At 38.4% G+C, this 17,213-nt stretch overlaps 1 protein-coding gene across 1 annotated transcript in view; it reads left to right on the top strand.

The window, feature by feature from the left end:
- Positions 1–12,666: 12,666 nt before the first annotated feature.
- The window catches only part of LOC147627937 (transmembrane 9 superfamily member 1-like), a 33,875-nt gene continuing 29,328 nt past the window's right edge, over positions 12,667–17,213 (top strand). The window contains exons 1-6 of the mRNA XM_086814910.1: positions 12,667–12,905; positions 13,823–14,018; positions 14,162–14,266; positions 14,404–14,421; positions 14,509–14,603; positions 14,701–14,853. Of these exons, the coding sequence (XP_086671036.1) occupies positions 12,816–12,905; positions 13,823–14,018; positions 14,162–14,266; positions 14,404–14,421; positions 14,509–14,603; positions 14,701–14,853 (657 nt within the window). The 5' untranslated portion in view covers positions 12,667–12,815. The remainder of the gene's footprint in view (positions 12,906–13,822; positions 14,019–14,161; positions 14,267–14,403; positions 14,422–14,508; positions 14,604–14,700; positions 14,854–17,213) is intronic.

The raw sequence follows: 17,213 nt of genomic DNA, 5'->3' as shown, positions 1-17,213 counted from the left end.
ATCTCTATCTCTCTATCTCTCGTATACCCAAAAGGAGGGAAGCATCTCCCTATTTCTCTCTAGTCCATTAAAAGTACGCATATCTTCAATGATAATATTGAGAAGAAACGCACGGCCAAGACACCTTGGGTTGGATCACCCGACTTCGTAGTTCTAAGGGGAACAAACGGAAGGGGGGCAACCAAGGTAATAATGCAGCTACAAGATTGAGAAAGCTAAAAAGGAAAAATTATGTTTTATTTGCATGGCTGCTGATCATGATAAATAGAATTGTCCAAAGAACCGTGACAAAGATGTCGATAAGAACGGTAGTAAGGCGGTGCACACGGTGCAAGTCTTGCCACTTGAAGCTTCTCAGAAGCTTTCTAAAGTTCAAGTATGCCATACCGATGCCACGCATGAATGTTGTGTAACCTCTACGATGTGGGTACCCTCTTTTGGGCCTTATGATTTGGTTTGAATGCATGGACACATCAACAAACGGACGAAGAGTTCATGTCATGATTGACGATGGGACTACACATAACTTTTTGAATTATCATTTGGCTAAAAAAATAAAATTACCACAAAGCACTAGTGATCATAAATACATGGTATCTCTTGCTAATGGGCATGATAAGCATGTATGGGAAATGGTAGTTAAGCAAGCACCACTTAGTATTCAGGGACATGAAATGCACTTAGATTTTCAGGTTATGCATATTACGAGAGCTTATGTTATTTTGGATCGTGAATGTTATTTCATTTAGGACAATCTCTTTCTCGTAGTTATCTAGATAATACTTTTGATTTTGAGGTTAATGGTAAACAAGTTTGTTTGCAAGGTGAACATGATGTACCCCCATCTCCACTCATTTGTTCTGCTGAAGTGGACCGCCTTGTACATGCTCATGAAATAGAAAATCTCTTTTTGTGTTACATGTCTCCTTCAGTTTTGTCTCATGATGATGCTAGTGGTGATGATTTTAATTCCGATTTGAATATTGAATCCCTCAATTATGTCATATGTGAACATGTTAGTGCTATGCATAATAATGAACAAACTAAAATTTTTCCTAAGCTCACTCAATAAATTTCTAATTCTTTACACAGTCTTTTGCATGAATTTCATGATGTGTTTCTAAGCGACTTGCCATCTCATTTACCCCCTGAGTGCAATGTCCAGTATACCATTGAAGTGCTTAAGGATGCAAATCCAATCTACAAGCCTCCATATAGGCTTAGCGCTAGTGAAGCCAATGAGGTAGAGCGTCAGCTTACTGACTATCTCGCCCCAAGGGCTTCATTAGGCCAAGCAATTTGCCATGGGCGTCACCAATTTTATTGGTGAAGAAGAAAGATGGGTCAATGCGTTTATGCGTAGACTATCGTGGTTTGAATGCAATCACGATAAAGAATAAGTATCCGTTACCATGAGTTGATGAGCTTTTTGATCAATTGCGAGGTGCGCGATACTTTAGCAAGATTGACTTCAGGCTAGGCTATTATCAAGTTCACATCCACGTGGAGGATGTGCCTAAGATAGCCTCTTGTACAGATTTGGACATTATGAGTTTTTAGTTATGTCGTTTGGTCTAACTAATGCTCCAACTACATTTATGACACTTATGGATAGCGTCTTACGCCCTTATCTTGGTCGATTCGTTAAAGTATTTCTTGATGATATTTTGATCTTTAGTCGCACGAGGAAGAGCATTAAGATTAGCGTTCGAATTGGTAAGGCAAGATGCATTGTATGCTAAAGAGAGCAAGTGTGAGTTTTTTCCTCGAATATCCAGTATTTGGGTCACATCATCTCGGCAGATAGAATTCAAATGGATCCTGCAAAAATAGAGGCAATCCTTAAGTGGCCTCATCCAACCAATTTGAAGGAATTGTAGATATTCCTTGGATTGGAAGGGTTCTATCGCAAATTCATCTAAAATTATGCTAAGTTAGTGGTTCCCATGACGGACCAATTAAAGGCTAAGGGTCACAACTTTATTTGGGGTCGTGACAAACAACAAAGTTTCGATCATCATAAGGTTGCCATAGCTATCGCACTTGTGTTGGCAATGGTAGATCCTAATCAACCATTTGTGATTGAAACGGATGCTAGTGACCATGCAATTGGTGTTGTGCTTCTTCAAGGAGGAAGATTGATAGCTTTTGAGAGCAAGAAGTTGGACAAAGCTCAATAGAATTATTCTGCGTATGAACGTGAGCTTTATGCCATCATTTATGCTCTAGGTAAGTGGAGACATTATCTCTATGGTGCTAAGTTTGAGATTATCTTTGATCATCATGAGAGCATCAAATGGTTAACAACTCAAACCAATTTGAAAGGTCGTAAAGCTCGGTAGACAGAAATCCTCCAAGAATTCAACTTTCAACTAAGGTATCGCAAAGGTCGATACAATGTCGTGGTTGGTGCCTTAAGTCACATGCCTCAACTAAGGTATCACAAGGGCCGATACAATGTCGTGGCTGATGCCTTAAGTTGCATGCCTCAAGTCAACTCGTTGAGTTCCACAGAGTTGAAAAGCGAATTTCTAGATTCACTCAAAGGCAAGTGCGAACATGATCAGTCATATGCAAAGGTGTGGATAATTGTTACATGCAGGGATCCCTCCCACTCTGCAGTAGCGAGTGTCGATGATAGTTCCACACCTAGCTCTCCTCTTTCTAGGAAAAGCTTAATCATTGGAAGCATTTTTCCATCGATAATGGGTACTTGTTATGCAAAGGAAGAGTGTGTGTACCCTCGTATTCCAAAACTAGGCACCAAATACTTTATGAGTGTCATGATAGTCCAAATGCAGGTCATCCTGGAATTAAGAAGACCTATGCCTTAGTGAGAAGGCAATTCTATTAGCCTGGACTTCACAAGGACGTCCAAGAATATGTTTTGCATTGTCAAAAATGCCAGGTTAATAAGGCTGATAAGATAGGTGGGCTATTACAACCATTAGAGATCCCAAATGGTAAGTGGGAAAGCATCTTTACGGATTTTATTGTAAGTCTACCTACAACTAGAAAAGGTCATGATGCCATCTGGGTTGCACTGGATAGGTTGACCAAGATGTCTCGGTTTATTCTGACTAAAATCACTTCTAGTGAGTAGTGTTCAAAAGGTTGGACACAATGCTCAATATGAGCACTGTTGAGATCACCCCCAGAGTGATGTTCAGGCAGAAAGGCTCACCCAAGTACTCAAAGATATGCTAAGAGAATATGTGAGTAAACGGCAAACGAATTGGGAAGATTAGTTAATAGTCCTAAGCATGTAGCTATACAAGCTTTAGTCCTTTCATGCTTAGGGTTCCTATCTATTGCGGTCGGGTGAAGAGTTTCCCTATTCTCTTCTAGCAGGTTCATGGAGGTCTCATGGAGGCCTCACAAAGCCAATGAGCACTAGCCTCATCTTCCATATATCCTTGGAATTCTGGTATTGGATATTCATTCTTCAACATCTATGCATGTAGCATTGTCTAAAACTCCACATGTGCTGATAAGATTAAGAGGAATGACATTGCCTCTTTGGAAAATCTATGTGGATTTCTTTTAGATGTGCACTCATTGGTAATCCCACGGGATTACTCCCTTTCGCATTACATAAATGAAATCAAGATAGAGGGAAGAAAGCACATGTTCACTACTTTGAGAATGAAAGATACTAAGGCAAAGTCAAAGAATGAAATGTAAGGTGATGCATCAACTATGAAGCCAAATGTTAAGCTTATACAAGTTGCGAGTCGAGTTGTAGATAGGTACACCACATTGTCACCGTTGCTCTTGATTTGAATTGTTGCTCCAATATGTATAAATGAAACTATGGTTGAATAGTTTTTTTTTTTGTTGGTGTTAGATATCTCTCTCACTTGCTGAAAGAAAAAAGGATTCCTGAGATGCCAAAGCAATGCATAGGGTGGAAAGAAATATCTCAGCCTTTTACTTGTATGTATCCTAAAAGCATGCATGGTCTCTCTCAATGGGAGTTGGCCAATTTCCCTTGGTGGATAGACTTTACCCCAAGATAAGTGCTCACAAGAGAGTGGAACATGTACAAGTTGCATGCTACAAAGAAAAGGGGCTCAAAGGAGATAGACTTTACCCTAAGATAAGTGCTCACAAGAGAGTGGAACATGTACAAGTTGTATGCTACAAAGAAAAGGGGCTCAAAGGAGATAGACTTTACCCCAAGATAAGTGCTCACAAGAGAGTGGAAGATGTACAAGTTGCATGCTACAAAGAAAAGGGGCTCAAAGGAGACTCCTGAGAAGTCGAGAGCAACAAAGGGGGGGAAGGGGGCAACAAAGAAGGACAAGATATACAATATTGTAAGCATGCTCCTAGGCAAGAATTTTAAAGTATGTTACACATATTCAACGTAGTGAGGAATGCTATATTTATTTTTCATGCATGCTATTGAGGATGAGGATGTGGATGAGTGTCGGTGCATGCCAATCGTAAAATTGTGTGGCATTATCTTGAAGTTTCTTGCCATACTTGGGTGGAGCGCTACATTAGAGTACAAGACCTTGAGGTGGCTAGGTGAGTTGTCATGCATGAAAAGCTCCCTTATGGATATGCGACATGCATTGGATATGTGTGGCAGGTGGTCTTGTGCTGGAGATGGGGTGTGGGACAACCCCCCTCATGAGAGCTTGTCATGCCATGTTTCTCCTCATGGGGTGTGGGACAGCTCTCCTCATGAGAAAGCCTTGTCAGGCCTATGGAAGATCATGTTTCTCCTTCGACTCAGATGCCTCTATAGTGGATGCCTTGGTTGTCCCTCTTGTGCAGGCTACAACTAGCAAGAGCGCAAGAGTTAAGGATACGCAAGTGGATAAGTGGGATGGAGACTATGAGAAGAGGCTAGTTGTGAGCCCTTTTGATTAGTGAGAGGGGTGCAAAAAATCTTCAAATTTTTTCAAAAAGGCCTTCTTCTCTTTTTCGAAAAATTAGAAGCCTCTTGCAATAAATTTTCGACATCAAGAAATTATTACAATTTTTTTTCAACTCTTTTGATGACCTCTTCAACAAGTTATTACTTGGATTTATTTTGGTGTTAAGGAGTTATTTTCTACATCGAATGCATTTATTAAACAATATTCTCGAGCTTTTGGAGCTTTTGGATATTTTTGGATCCATGCTTATTAGTTGATTTTTTGACATTAACAAATATTATTTTTCCCACTTACTCTTCGACATATGAGCTTTCGACCTTTTACGAATTATGGGTGAAAGCTAACTACACTTTTACGAATTACGGGTGAAAGCTAAGTAATCTCACTACACTTTTTTTAATTTTTATAAACTAACAATTGAAGTTTGATATTATATTATGAATTGAAAACTAACCTGCAAATTAGTATATGCAAAATCTCTTATGTAATTTGATTACTTGCATAAAATTAAAAAAAATGGTTATTTGTCGATTCGTTTTCTTCTAACAAATATTTTGCAGTCCAACCTAAATAAGTTTCTCCATTTTCCATAATTTTAATCATAAACAAATTAAAATGTCACATATGCTTGTTGCGATATTTGTGTCCTTTTAATGATGTATTTTGTAGCAAAGCTATCCCACGACACTTGCAAGTAAGTTGCTACCCTCTATAACTTAGTAAATAATTCCTCCAATATTTCTATGTAAGTTTTATCTTTTAGACAGTGATTCGAGCACTTTCCAAGTAAGCTTCTCATTACTATCCTTACAATAGTGATCATGCTTAAATATTTATGCATAGAATTTCAAACCATATTAGTATAGGTTTTATTTCTTATAGTTTAATATAACCTTAGTTAGGTTTGGAAGAATTCATAAATAAATAACCTTAATCAGGTTATGTTTACAAGTTGAAATTATCTTTATAGTTTACAAAAATTATATTTCAATCAATTCACACTGCTTTCTCACTTTTCTCTATGATTTCCAAAAATGAGGAATTCTCAATGTAGAACATCATTGCAATTGAATATATGTAAGGTGCGACCTTCTTACTCTTGCCTCAATCTTATGATTGCCAAGTTTCATATCTATTTTTTAAAATTTAAATTTAAATTAATATTTTCATCATATTTTCATCATCTCGTTTGATATTAAGGTAAAGTACATGATTTAGATTTGTTTACTTAAACCGTTTTAAAAACAAAAGGTTGGTTTCCTCAAAATTGAGCAACGCTTCCTATAAATATCTTATAAAGGTATTTATACAAACTTTAATGAAATTATGCCTTACATTTTGTAAAACTTTAATTTGTTCAGCCTAATCTGAATTAGAGACTCTAGAACTTGTGCTTTAAATTTTTATCATGTCCTCCTAGTGAACATGTCAATTCCCATGGAGCTTCATTAACCCAAACCTATGATTACAATTCCTTCCTTGAAAGATGGTACACACCCTAAATCCTCCTTACTCTAAAGACCTTCTTTATGACATTAAGAAATCACATATGACCTATCCTTCCCTAGTAATACCTTTTCACATTAACTTGTTTATGTCTTGAATTTTGTTATTTTGATTCATAAGAAAGACTTATTATGAAATAGTTAAATTCATGTTTTCATGTTATTAATCAAGATTGTTAGAACTATTACTAGTCATTCATATTCATATTTGTGCTTAAACTTTGGATGTATTGAAAAATCTATTGTTTATTACAATCTCACACCCTCTTAAATAACTTTTCAACTCAAGGTTAGTAATTCCTATCTTTATATCCAGAATCAATTCATCTTTTATTCTTATGATGTTAAGTTTCTCATGAATTATGTTCAACAACTTTATATTGCCTATCCATAGAAACCATAACGATTCACATCTCTTTGGAGTGTTAAAATTATTTTTGACAGATAATTTCAATCACCACAATGATGGAGGTGTGTATATATTCACTTCTTTTTGTAAACTTTTCACATTTGTTCTATATTTCTTTAAGCATTTCTATAATATTTTTTAAAACCTAAGCATTTCTTAGTAAACCATAGATTAAACATTAAGATTAGTTCAAATTCCATAACTGAAATAAAATTTTAAGATAAATAAAATTTGTGTCGAAATTTAAGTTTCAAAGGGAAGTGGCTACTCCATCTCAAACTTATATTCTGAAGAAGTATTATGTGGAATTAATCTGGTGGTATGGGATATTAGATTTGTTTCATGTTCTTACTCCAGACACATTTATGTCTTCTATCTTTTACCATCTTATGTATGTATGTCTCTTATGTGCGCCTTTGTGGTATGGGACACATAGACTTATTTCACATATGTTCATTTGATTGGTTCATTGCATATTTGTATTATGTGTTGATCTAGTTTTAGCCCCCCTCCCCCCCAATTCGGATACTAATATGGGTTGGTTATGTTAGGCTATGGTATTTGAACAATGGCTTCCCTAATGACATTAGTTTCAAAGGGTGCATAAAGAAAACTTGTGAAGTTGGTGTCCTAGTCATTATTGATGGAAAGCTCAATTGTCGCTATTGCAAAAGCCAGCTACTTGCAAGCCATCTTGTGCGTGCTATGCGTATTATGTCATGCCTAGTGATGATAGTCTAACACGGCCTCTAATACACACTGGAATTCATTCACATGGTGTCCAAGCCAAAACATCAAAGGCATTGCTTGATAAGACTAAATCAATGGTTCAAAGAGTAATTACAGTAGATGCAGGTGATGGTCCAAGGAAGCTGCAGATGTGTGTTGCCAAGGAGTTGGTGCTAACTTTATTAATCCAAGAAGGAGATCAAGGACATGAGCTTAGCAATAAAGAATTCAATAATGTGCTAGAAGAACTCGGCTCGCTAGTTGAGAACAAGTGGTGAGTTAAATTAGACGAGCATTTGTTAAGGCCATATATATAAAATGATTAAAATTTCCTTTCTTTCAGGTTTCGAAGGTCAGTAGCTCATGCACGCCAAGGACCACCTAAGTCATTATTTGGCTATGATGACTTGCTATGTTTGAAGAGGGATTGCAATTATGACTTCTTCCATGGAAGCCGATTTCCAAGTCAAGGGAATGAAACTGAACGTTGTTTTATTTTCAAGATGTCTGCTAAAGGACTAGCCTCAGGTGTCAAACTCGTCAATAAAATGAGGCGTTTAGGGAATGGTGATCTAAGAAGATCTTGGATCAAATTTGACCACACTAGACACACCATGGATTGGGTAACAATGGCTTGTCACGTTTATGACCCAAGGTAGTAACAATGGCTTGTCGCTAAAAATAATGGCTTTTAAAAAAAATAGTTTTTTGTTATTACCTCTTTTAGCATATTGACTTTTAGTTACAGCTTGCAAGAGCTTCTAACTATTGCAACTTGCGAGATGAAAGAGGAGGACAAGACTTCCCAAGTATTGTTTTGGGAGTGCGCATAAATAATGTCATGGTGGCACACGGATTTGAAAAGGCATACTTCTTTGCTTTCATGGCAAATGAAGCCCAAGCAAATTAGAATGCCATTAGAGAAGTCTACAATGAAGGACAAGAAATGAAAGGTCTAGAACACTCATGTTTATTTCATTAGGCACAAAGCCTAAATATACATACCACAAAGTATGTTATTCCAAGGCGTGCATAAGAGCATGTGCGAGAAGTGGCGAACCAAGTTAACAAAAAAGGTTGCACTAGCTCAAGGGTGACTAACTCCTTTGGCAGGTGATCGAGAATCAGCCCGACACAAGAGACAACAATGTAATGTAATTAATATGGATGATGATGCTAGTCATAGACTTGAGTACAACGTGCATGTGAGAGATAGGAAGTCTATTAAATGTCGCATGAAAATACCCTTCATGAACGAAGATGTGGACACAAGAAATGAATCAAGTGACAAAATCATAAATGAAGCACCCATACACAAGACATTTTGGGCAATTAGAAGAACTGCAAAGGGTAGCAAAGTAAAGTGTTTGGGTTATATAGGTAGTAGTAAAGTGTTTGGGTTATATAGGTAGTAGTAAGTGTGGTCGCATGATTGAAGGATGTGCAAAAGGAGTACGTGCACCATCATTTTTTTCAACAAGGTCCCATGCTGCTGGGAAAACTAGTCAAATGATGTGGTTTTGCAATAATGACATCGTGCATACATGGGCTATGGACAAGAACATTAACCATCCCTCATACAATATACCTACTATATGGCCAGTTGGCTGAAGGAACAAATCTGACAGTTGAGGAGGTAAATGCATTGATGCTTGCGGGGTATAACTTATAGAGTAAGCCATTGGGAAGGGAGCAACAAACTCCATTGAGCTCAAGTTAACCAGAAGTGCCTAAAGGAGAGAAAACACATTCAAAAATGAAAATATGTTTAGAGATGGTCGTTGCACGAGATACAGAACAAACATTTTAGAAGAAGCTGCAAAAAGGATCAAGAAAGCACTAGACATAAATGCACAAGTTACACAAGTGTAGGTGTTTCAATCTTCTAAACATAAGGCTTTCACCATTGAGACTTTTGGAGAAGGTTCTCATGTGGGAAGTTATAATGTGCATATCAAAATGCATCCATCATGCTCATGTCCATATTTTTTGGGAAGGGTCAACCAGTAAAAACCCTACTTAGCATGTAAGCACTTGTACTTTGTGTACATGAGAGTCATGGGATTGAGCCAAAATGAAAATATGTTTATTCACCAACCAATTTTGACAGAAAGGGACGTAACCGAATGTCTATGCAGAGAACGAACCTACCCTGAATTGGTTTAGTGGACAACTCATGTTCCTAATTTAACTTCAAAGATATATGGGATGTGCAAAAATGTTTTGGGGTGTCATTTTATTGGAACAATTTCAATGGAGTAATTTTATTTGAGCTTGTATCATTTTATTGAAGTAATTTTATTTTGCTATTAAGACACACAGAGAGAGAGAGAGAGAGAGAGAGAGAGAGAGAGAGAGAGAGAGAGAGAGAGAGAGAGAGAAAGAGAGAGAAAGAGAAAGAGAGAGACACAGATTTTGTATTCAATGTCTCAGGTATGGAAGCGACTATCATCAATATCTCGCAAAAGTGTGCAATAGAGAGAGAGACTGATAAAGAGAGAGACTGATAAAGAGAGAGAGAGAGAGAGAGAGAGAGAGAGAGAGAGAGAGAGAATAGACCGAGAGTCCCCCTTATTAAAAAAACCTTATTAAAAAATTACTTGTCATATTTGGGTTTATGCTCACCCGTAATTGCTCGCCAAAAAACCCCCCCTATTTATTGAATAAGAATTCTAAAAAATACTCATGTCATGGAAGTGGAGGAGATTGCACCCAAACTTGTCTTGATGGTGATGCTGTTCTATCTCCCTTGTTTATATTATGATATGCTCTTTCATATCAATTTGATGCAAGTCTATGCTTTAATCTATGATGTATTTGTGAGTTTTTTAATTATTTCTTCAAGAAGTACAAAAGGTCCCATGACATGTAAGGAATGAGCACTCATTAAATTATCAAATTCACGTTTCATGTAGCCACCTGCCCATCTATGTAGAATTCATGGCTAAAGAAATGGCCATGGACAGGAGATATGATGCATGGAAGGGTGAACACCGGCATAAAAAAAAGAGTGGCTTTATATAGATGATGAGTGTGAAGAGGATTAGATGGGATTACAACTGCTTATTTATCAGGAGTTATATAATTTTGAAAACAAACATTTTTGTTTATACTATGCCTATGATGGTGTTACAATAGTTCATAGTGAATTTTAGTTTGAATTTATTGGAGAATTGAGAATATTTGTGATGACCCACATGCATGACAGTGAGGTTTCAATATGCCATAATATATGCTATATTAAGTCATTCTATTAATCCTAGAGCAAGCTTGATACCTCTAATGCTAATAAGATAATACTAAGGGAAAGGAAGTGGATAAAGAATCTCAATATTTATAAGGCTGGAACAATAGTCTTGCTAGCTCTATGAAGTAAAAATCCAACGATTTTTGCTCGGTTTTTGGGGTCGCTCATTTTGATTGCTCGGTTTATCAACTGCCTCCATATTACTCATCGACTTGTGAACTATCATAGATTCTCTCAATGGTACTACTCATTCTTAGATGCTAGCCTCTTCTACCCCATGTTGGTAAATGTGTGGGCTATGTATAGCTGCTAGTTCTTGCATCCAATTAATATGCTCATCCCTATGGACATCATAGTCATCAACTTGTGAACTAACATAGATTCTCTCAATGGTACTATGTCAAAATTCCTAACTACCATCGACTTAAGACCCATTCATGCAAATGGTGTTATAGACTATGCCAAAATTCCTAATTACCACTAACTTAAGACCCATTTATGTAAATCAATCCTTATGGTCCTTTCCCTATTTTGGCTGCTAGAGTCATGGATTACCACTATCGACCTAAGCCATGGACTTCTTAAGATTGCATTAAAGGTTAGTGAAAGCTAGGGAGTTTGACAATGAAACATGAACTCAAGTCCAATATCACAAGTACATCCCTCCTTAATCACATTGGTTTTTCTCTTGCTTGATTACTAAGCTTGATGATAAAGTTTGTTGGATGTTCTATCCATAGCTTGAGTAATCAAGCTTGATGATAAAGTTTGAATACTAAGCTCGATGTTAAAGTTTGTTGGATGTTCTATCCCTAGCTTGAGTGATTGTATAAACTCCTAATCCACCATCCAAGCTTGACAATGGGAACCATGAATCCGAGTCCCACGATGGGAACCATGATTACTAATCCCTCATTAATCACATTGGTTTAAAACTTTTATTTGGATTGATGGTATACATAGTGGATGAAGGAGAGCAGAGATTACTTGAGTCATTATTATGTGGTGACCAACTTCTTATTGGGTTACTCCAACAAAAAGGTTCTCTGAGTACGCCTTGGGTAGTTTGAACCTGTGGTTATATATCACTAAGCTACCCCTCCCCTTGTTTAAATAAATCTACGAGAATCAACTAAGTTGAAGTACCTAAAAAGCTATTGAAATTAGAGAAGAAGAGTGAAGTAGCTCAAAGTCGATGATTGCACGATCAAAGGGCCGATTCTTCAACTAAGTCAAAGTACCTAAAAAACTATCGAAATTAGAGGAGAAGAGTGAAGTACCTCAAAGTTGATGATTGCAAGATCAAAGGGCCGATTCTCAGAACTATTCCTTAGTGCACCTTCTAGATTATAAGGTTTGATCAATATAAGCAGGCAATGATAAGCTTCAAGTCTCTCAAAGTATGTGCATGCACACTCTCGCTTACATGTGTGCATGCTACCTTGTTGCCATCTTTCTCTACAATCTGCCTTAGAGATATCTTTGTCACAAATGCTCTTATCTCTCCATCAAAATAGGATACAATTTTTAACATGGATTTTATAATCTATCATTACTCAAAGCGCAAATATTTTTGTCCTTGGGGGGAAAAAAGCAAACATTTTAGAAAGTCCTTAGAACTAAAACATCGAGTTGGACATTCATACGTGTAAAGCAAAACCTCACAAAGTATATTGAAAGGGCTTCCAAATTTGTATTAATATAAAACTTGAAAAGTGTTTTACTTTTATTTTAGCTCCAAAATTTGCTAAAATTTCAGGAAAACCTACAAATAAATAAATAAAGAAGGATCCCACGACTCATAAAAATGTCCTTGCTCGCTTCAAATTAATTAATTAATAATAAAGAAGCATCCCACGACTCATAAAAATGTGCCTGCTCGGTTGAAGTGAGGTGGAGCAGATCTCGGAGTCTAAGAGTCCAAATTTTTGGGGAGGCCAATAACTTCTCGATTACTGGCCACCTCCTCCTCCTGTTCTTCTACGGCACAAGCTCACACAGTGTTTATCTTGAGTGTTCTCCTTCCAGACATCGCCATGCTCCGATCGCCATGGCCATCAGTCTCTCTGCTGGCCCTTCTTCTGCTGTCTCTGCACGCAGCTTCTGCAGGAGATTACGACCATAAGGTAATCTTTATTATGATGTTTCTTGTGTTCGAGCGCGTTGTTTTCTTTACCGGGATCTGCTATGGCGTATTTTCCTTTTGAGATCTGCTTGTTCTGTTTCTCGTCGGCTGTGAAATACTTGGATCTTGCAGATTCGCTGCGTTAAAATTATTGCAATGGAGGAGATTCTCTGTGAAGTTGGTCAATTAGGGTTTGGGGAGAAGCTTTATACCATTAGGGGTTGAAAGTCAATACTCAAAGAAGTGGGGTTTGGAGTGAACATTCTGATAATTATTATTTGCAGTGAACAGTCAGGCAGTTAGGGTTTGGAGTGATTAGGATTCAATATGGACATCTGTGTAATCAGTGTTTGGAGTGAACATCCATATATGGAGGATCTTGGAGCATATTAACAGTAAATGGCCGTTTCAGAATTGCGGAAATTTGTTTTCTCTAGCTTTTCCAATTTCCCATCTCCTTCTCTCACCTCAAGTTTTCCCCCCAACTAAGTTTTGATTTTCCTCAAATTTCCTTGTTGTCTCCTAATCTACTCCAAGTTTCTCCTCTCTCTCTCTCTCTCACACACACAATTTTTAAAATCAATTTTATGTTTTTAACATTATTACTTTTCGAACCTACTATATTTTGTTAAAAGACCTGCCGTTTCCCAGCTGTTTCCATTGTGCATACATCAGCAGTTTTGGTTCCGTTCCATGCGACTAACATATATACAACAAGTAGGGCTTGGAACAATCACTCTCTTTTATGTTAATTGATCTTGGTATGGAGCATCCAGGAAATTGGGGTTGAGAAACCTAGGGCTCTCAGTCATTTGGGATTGGATCATGTGTGTTGGGGCGATTAAATATATAGTAAATTATAGTTTGTAAATCTATACCCTATTGTAATAGGCAATCACATAATTCTTGCCTTTACAGTATGCAGAACAAGAACGAGTTGTGCTGTGGGTGAACAAGGTTGGGCCATACTACAACCCTCAAGAGACTTACAATTACTACAGCTTACCATTCTGCTCGGCAGGAACTGAAAATCCTGTCCATAAGTGGGGTGGACTTGGTGAGGTCTTGGAAGGGAACGAGCTGATTGACAGCCAAATTGACATCAAATTCAAAGGTGATTTAATCAGTGTGAATCCTTATGTTTTTTCAACCTTTTATCTGGTTCTTGATTATTTGGCATATCTAAGCTTCTCAAGGTATCATGTTACTGAAAAATTTTCAAGTTGCTGTTAACATAAAATATGCATATCATTGCAGGAAATGTCAAGCGGAATACCATATGTAAGCTTGAATTGGATGCAGGCAAAGTACAAGAGTTCAAGGATGCCATCGAAAACACATACTGGTTCGAGTTTTTCATGGGTCTGTAATTAAATACAAGCTTCCTCTTCAATTGTTATTTGATGTGAACGCGTTTTACAAGGTAAAACAATTTTAACTTGCTATATGGTTATTTGGCATCTTGCAACTCATGTGGCATCTGTGGGCGTTACTTCCAGATGACCTGCCTCTATGGGGTATGTAAATATCATAGTAGATGAACTTTATAATATTCAAATACAAGGGCAGAATGATATGTATGGTTTGCAACTTTGATCTTGTAGGGTTTGTCGGTGAGTATCATCCTGAAAAGAATGAGGATTCAAAGCACCTTCTCTATACTCACAAGAAATTTTTCATCAAGTATAATGATAACCAGGTATCATATAACAAAATCAAGGATCTGTGCTGTTAGAAAGCTTGTAAAAAATGATGATTTGTTACACTGGGAATACCTGAATCTGATTCCAAACCAGATTATTCAAGTCAACCTTACCCAAGATAGTCCTCAGCAATTGGTGGCTGGAAAGTCTTTGGATCTCACCTATTCAGTCAGTTGGTTGGAAACAGACATCACTTTTGCAAGGCGATTTGATGCGTATTTGGACTACCCTTTCTTTGAGCACCAGGTAAAGCTGTTTGCTTCAGGTCTCGCTTTACATGATCCCAAAACGATCCGGTCCACACACACACATGCACACGCGCGTGCACACACACACACACACACACACACACACACACACACACACACAATCTTTTAAGTGCTGCCATTTTGTGTTAATTTGTTCACTTCCACATTTTTTTCTCACAAGCATACATATCAATGAATGATTTGGTAATTGGTGCACAAATTACAGTGCACGCGTTTTGTAAACCCTTGGGTCTTGGCCACACGATCCTACAAGATTTATGTCCTTTGGAAGCTAAATCGATATTCTGGGAAAAGTGAAGAGGTGGAGAGAATCAGGGAAAAGAGGTGGAGTGAATCATGGAGAAATCAGTGGATTTGATGCTTGATGTAAACTCTATAACCTTTCCGCGCGCGTGGGCACACACACAGAGACACACATAAAAACACCAGCCCCCCGCCCCGCCCCACCCCACCCCACCCCACCCCCTCCATGCACATGTGCACACGGTCATGTGCTAGGGGGTGGCCATACGCTCTATAGTCTAGCTGTAGTGCACTTGTCAACTGTGCGATGCTGTTGATGGGCTGTAACATGCTAATTCTGGAAGCGTGCTTGATGACTATTAATGAATGCTAACCCTAAAGACCATTGAAGTGTGCAAAGAGTAGAGAAAGGAGGTGAAACACTTCACCTTATCTACTCCTACTCCTATAGTAACAGCTGAAGAAGTTATCACTATGATTAATTAGCTCATGATTTGGAAGGGATCCAAGCCCTTGAATGCAATCATTGCGCTGCCATACTTCAAGACCAAGAAAGTAATGAAGTAATCCAAGATTAGTCATCTCAAACTGCAGTGAAAGCTGAGATTGAACATGAGTGACCAACTGAGAAGCAGATCCTGTAACCATGAGATCATCCACATATAGCACAAAGAGAAAGACATAAAGGTTGAATCTGGATAAGCTCTCTCAAAGCCAAGTGAAATCAAGAAGGCATCAATCTTCTGATACCAAGTACGGGGTGCTTGTTTTAGACCAAATAGAGCCTTTCGCAATAAATAAACATGATCTGTGTGTCCTTGAATCTCAGATCTTGGAGGTTGCTCAACATATACCTCTTCTAAAATCTCTATTCAGAAAAACAGATTTAACATCCATCTGAAAGATGGGCCATCCAAAACGAGTAGCCAAGGCTAATACAATTCGAATGGTGGTATACCTGGCTGTAGGTGCAAACGTCTTATCAAAGTCCTCGCCAGCTTTTTGAGCATAACCACAAGCAACAAGGCGAGCACTTACCCAAAGTACCATTGGAATGAAACTTGACTTTAAAATTCCATTTGACACTGATGACCTTCCGATGTAATGGGCATGGAACTAACACCCAAGTTTTGTTCCGCTCGATAGAAGACATCCCCGGCTTCCATAACCACTGCGGCAAAGCAAGGGCCTCCTCGGGAGTCTCGGAGGAGGAAGTAAGCCGAGCTGGATTGCCTGCATCTTCTCCATCAGTATTTGCAACCTCTCCATTATCTTCTCCACATTTGGTTGCTTGTTCTTCATCCACTGCTGTCCTAGATGCATCCATTTCTGTAGCAGTACCTGTCATGTGCATCACATATGCCATGGACATTCTCAGGGCTAGATCCAGAAGAGGCAAACAGATAAAGACCATGAACCAGTAGAAGATAGGTAGAACCAGAATGTAGGAGCTTCAGGTGTAGCATCTGAAGTGGACTTGGAACAAAGCATGGATCAGATGGCTGTCGGCTGTAGGACAGTGGATGTAGGACAGTGGATGCTGGCTGCCAGAAGAGCTGTCGGCTTACGTCAGCAGAGGGTGGGCAGCATGCGCATCAAGGACAAGGACCAGCAGCAGTCGGGCAGGGCTAAAAGGACTTGTATGGACATGGAACTGGCCGACCAGCATAAAGTGTCCAAAGACCCATATAAATAGGTCCACATGCTCAAGGTTTTATTCATTCAGCCCACTAGGGGTTTGGATCAGTAGGGTCCTAGTCTAGGGCAGAATTTTGGGTGTTTTACCACCTTTTCAAGAAGGCAGCCAAGGGCTGCAGATATGTACCCTTTTTGTACCATAGTATATACTGAATTTCCAACACTTCACTCTCTCTCTCTACTCTCTCTCTACCTGCGTTTTTGCATCAGATGGTGCGTTTTTGCATCAGAAGGTTTCCAAGAGTGTTTAGGGCTGAAAGAAGACTCCCAGAGCTTCCGCGTGTTACATTGGTATCAGAGCATCAGGCTTAGCAAAGCTAAACACTGATTCAGTCCCAGATGATGGTGTACAGGTCCAAGGTACAGGAAAGTACACGGATTCGAAGCCCAAGGCAA

The sequence above is a fragment of the Cibotium barometz genome, chromosome 20 (assembly GCF_041138505.1).
Source record: "Cibotium barometz isolate CiBa-2024 chromosome 20, ASM4113850v1, whole genome shotgun sequence".
Taxonomy (NCBI): Eukaryota; Viridiplantae; Streptophyta; class Polypodiopsida; order Cyatheales; family Cibotiaceae; genus Cibotium; species Cibotium barometz.
Note: the sequence above shows the minus strand (reverse complement) of the source record. Positions and strands in the feature narration are given on the sequence as shown.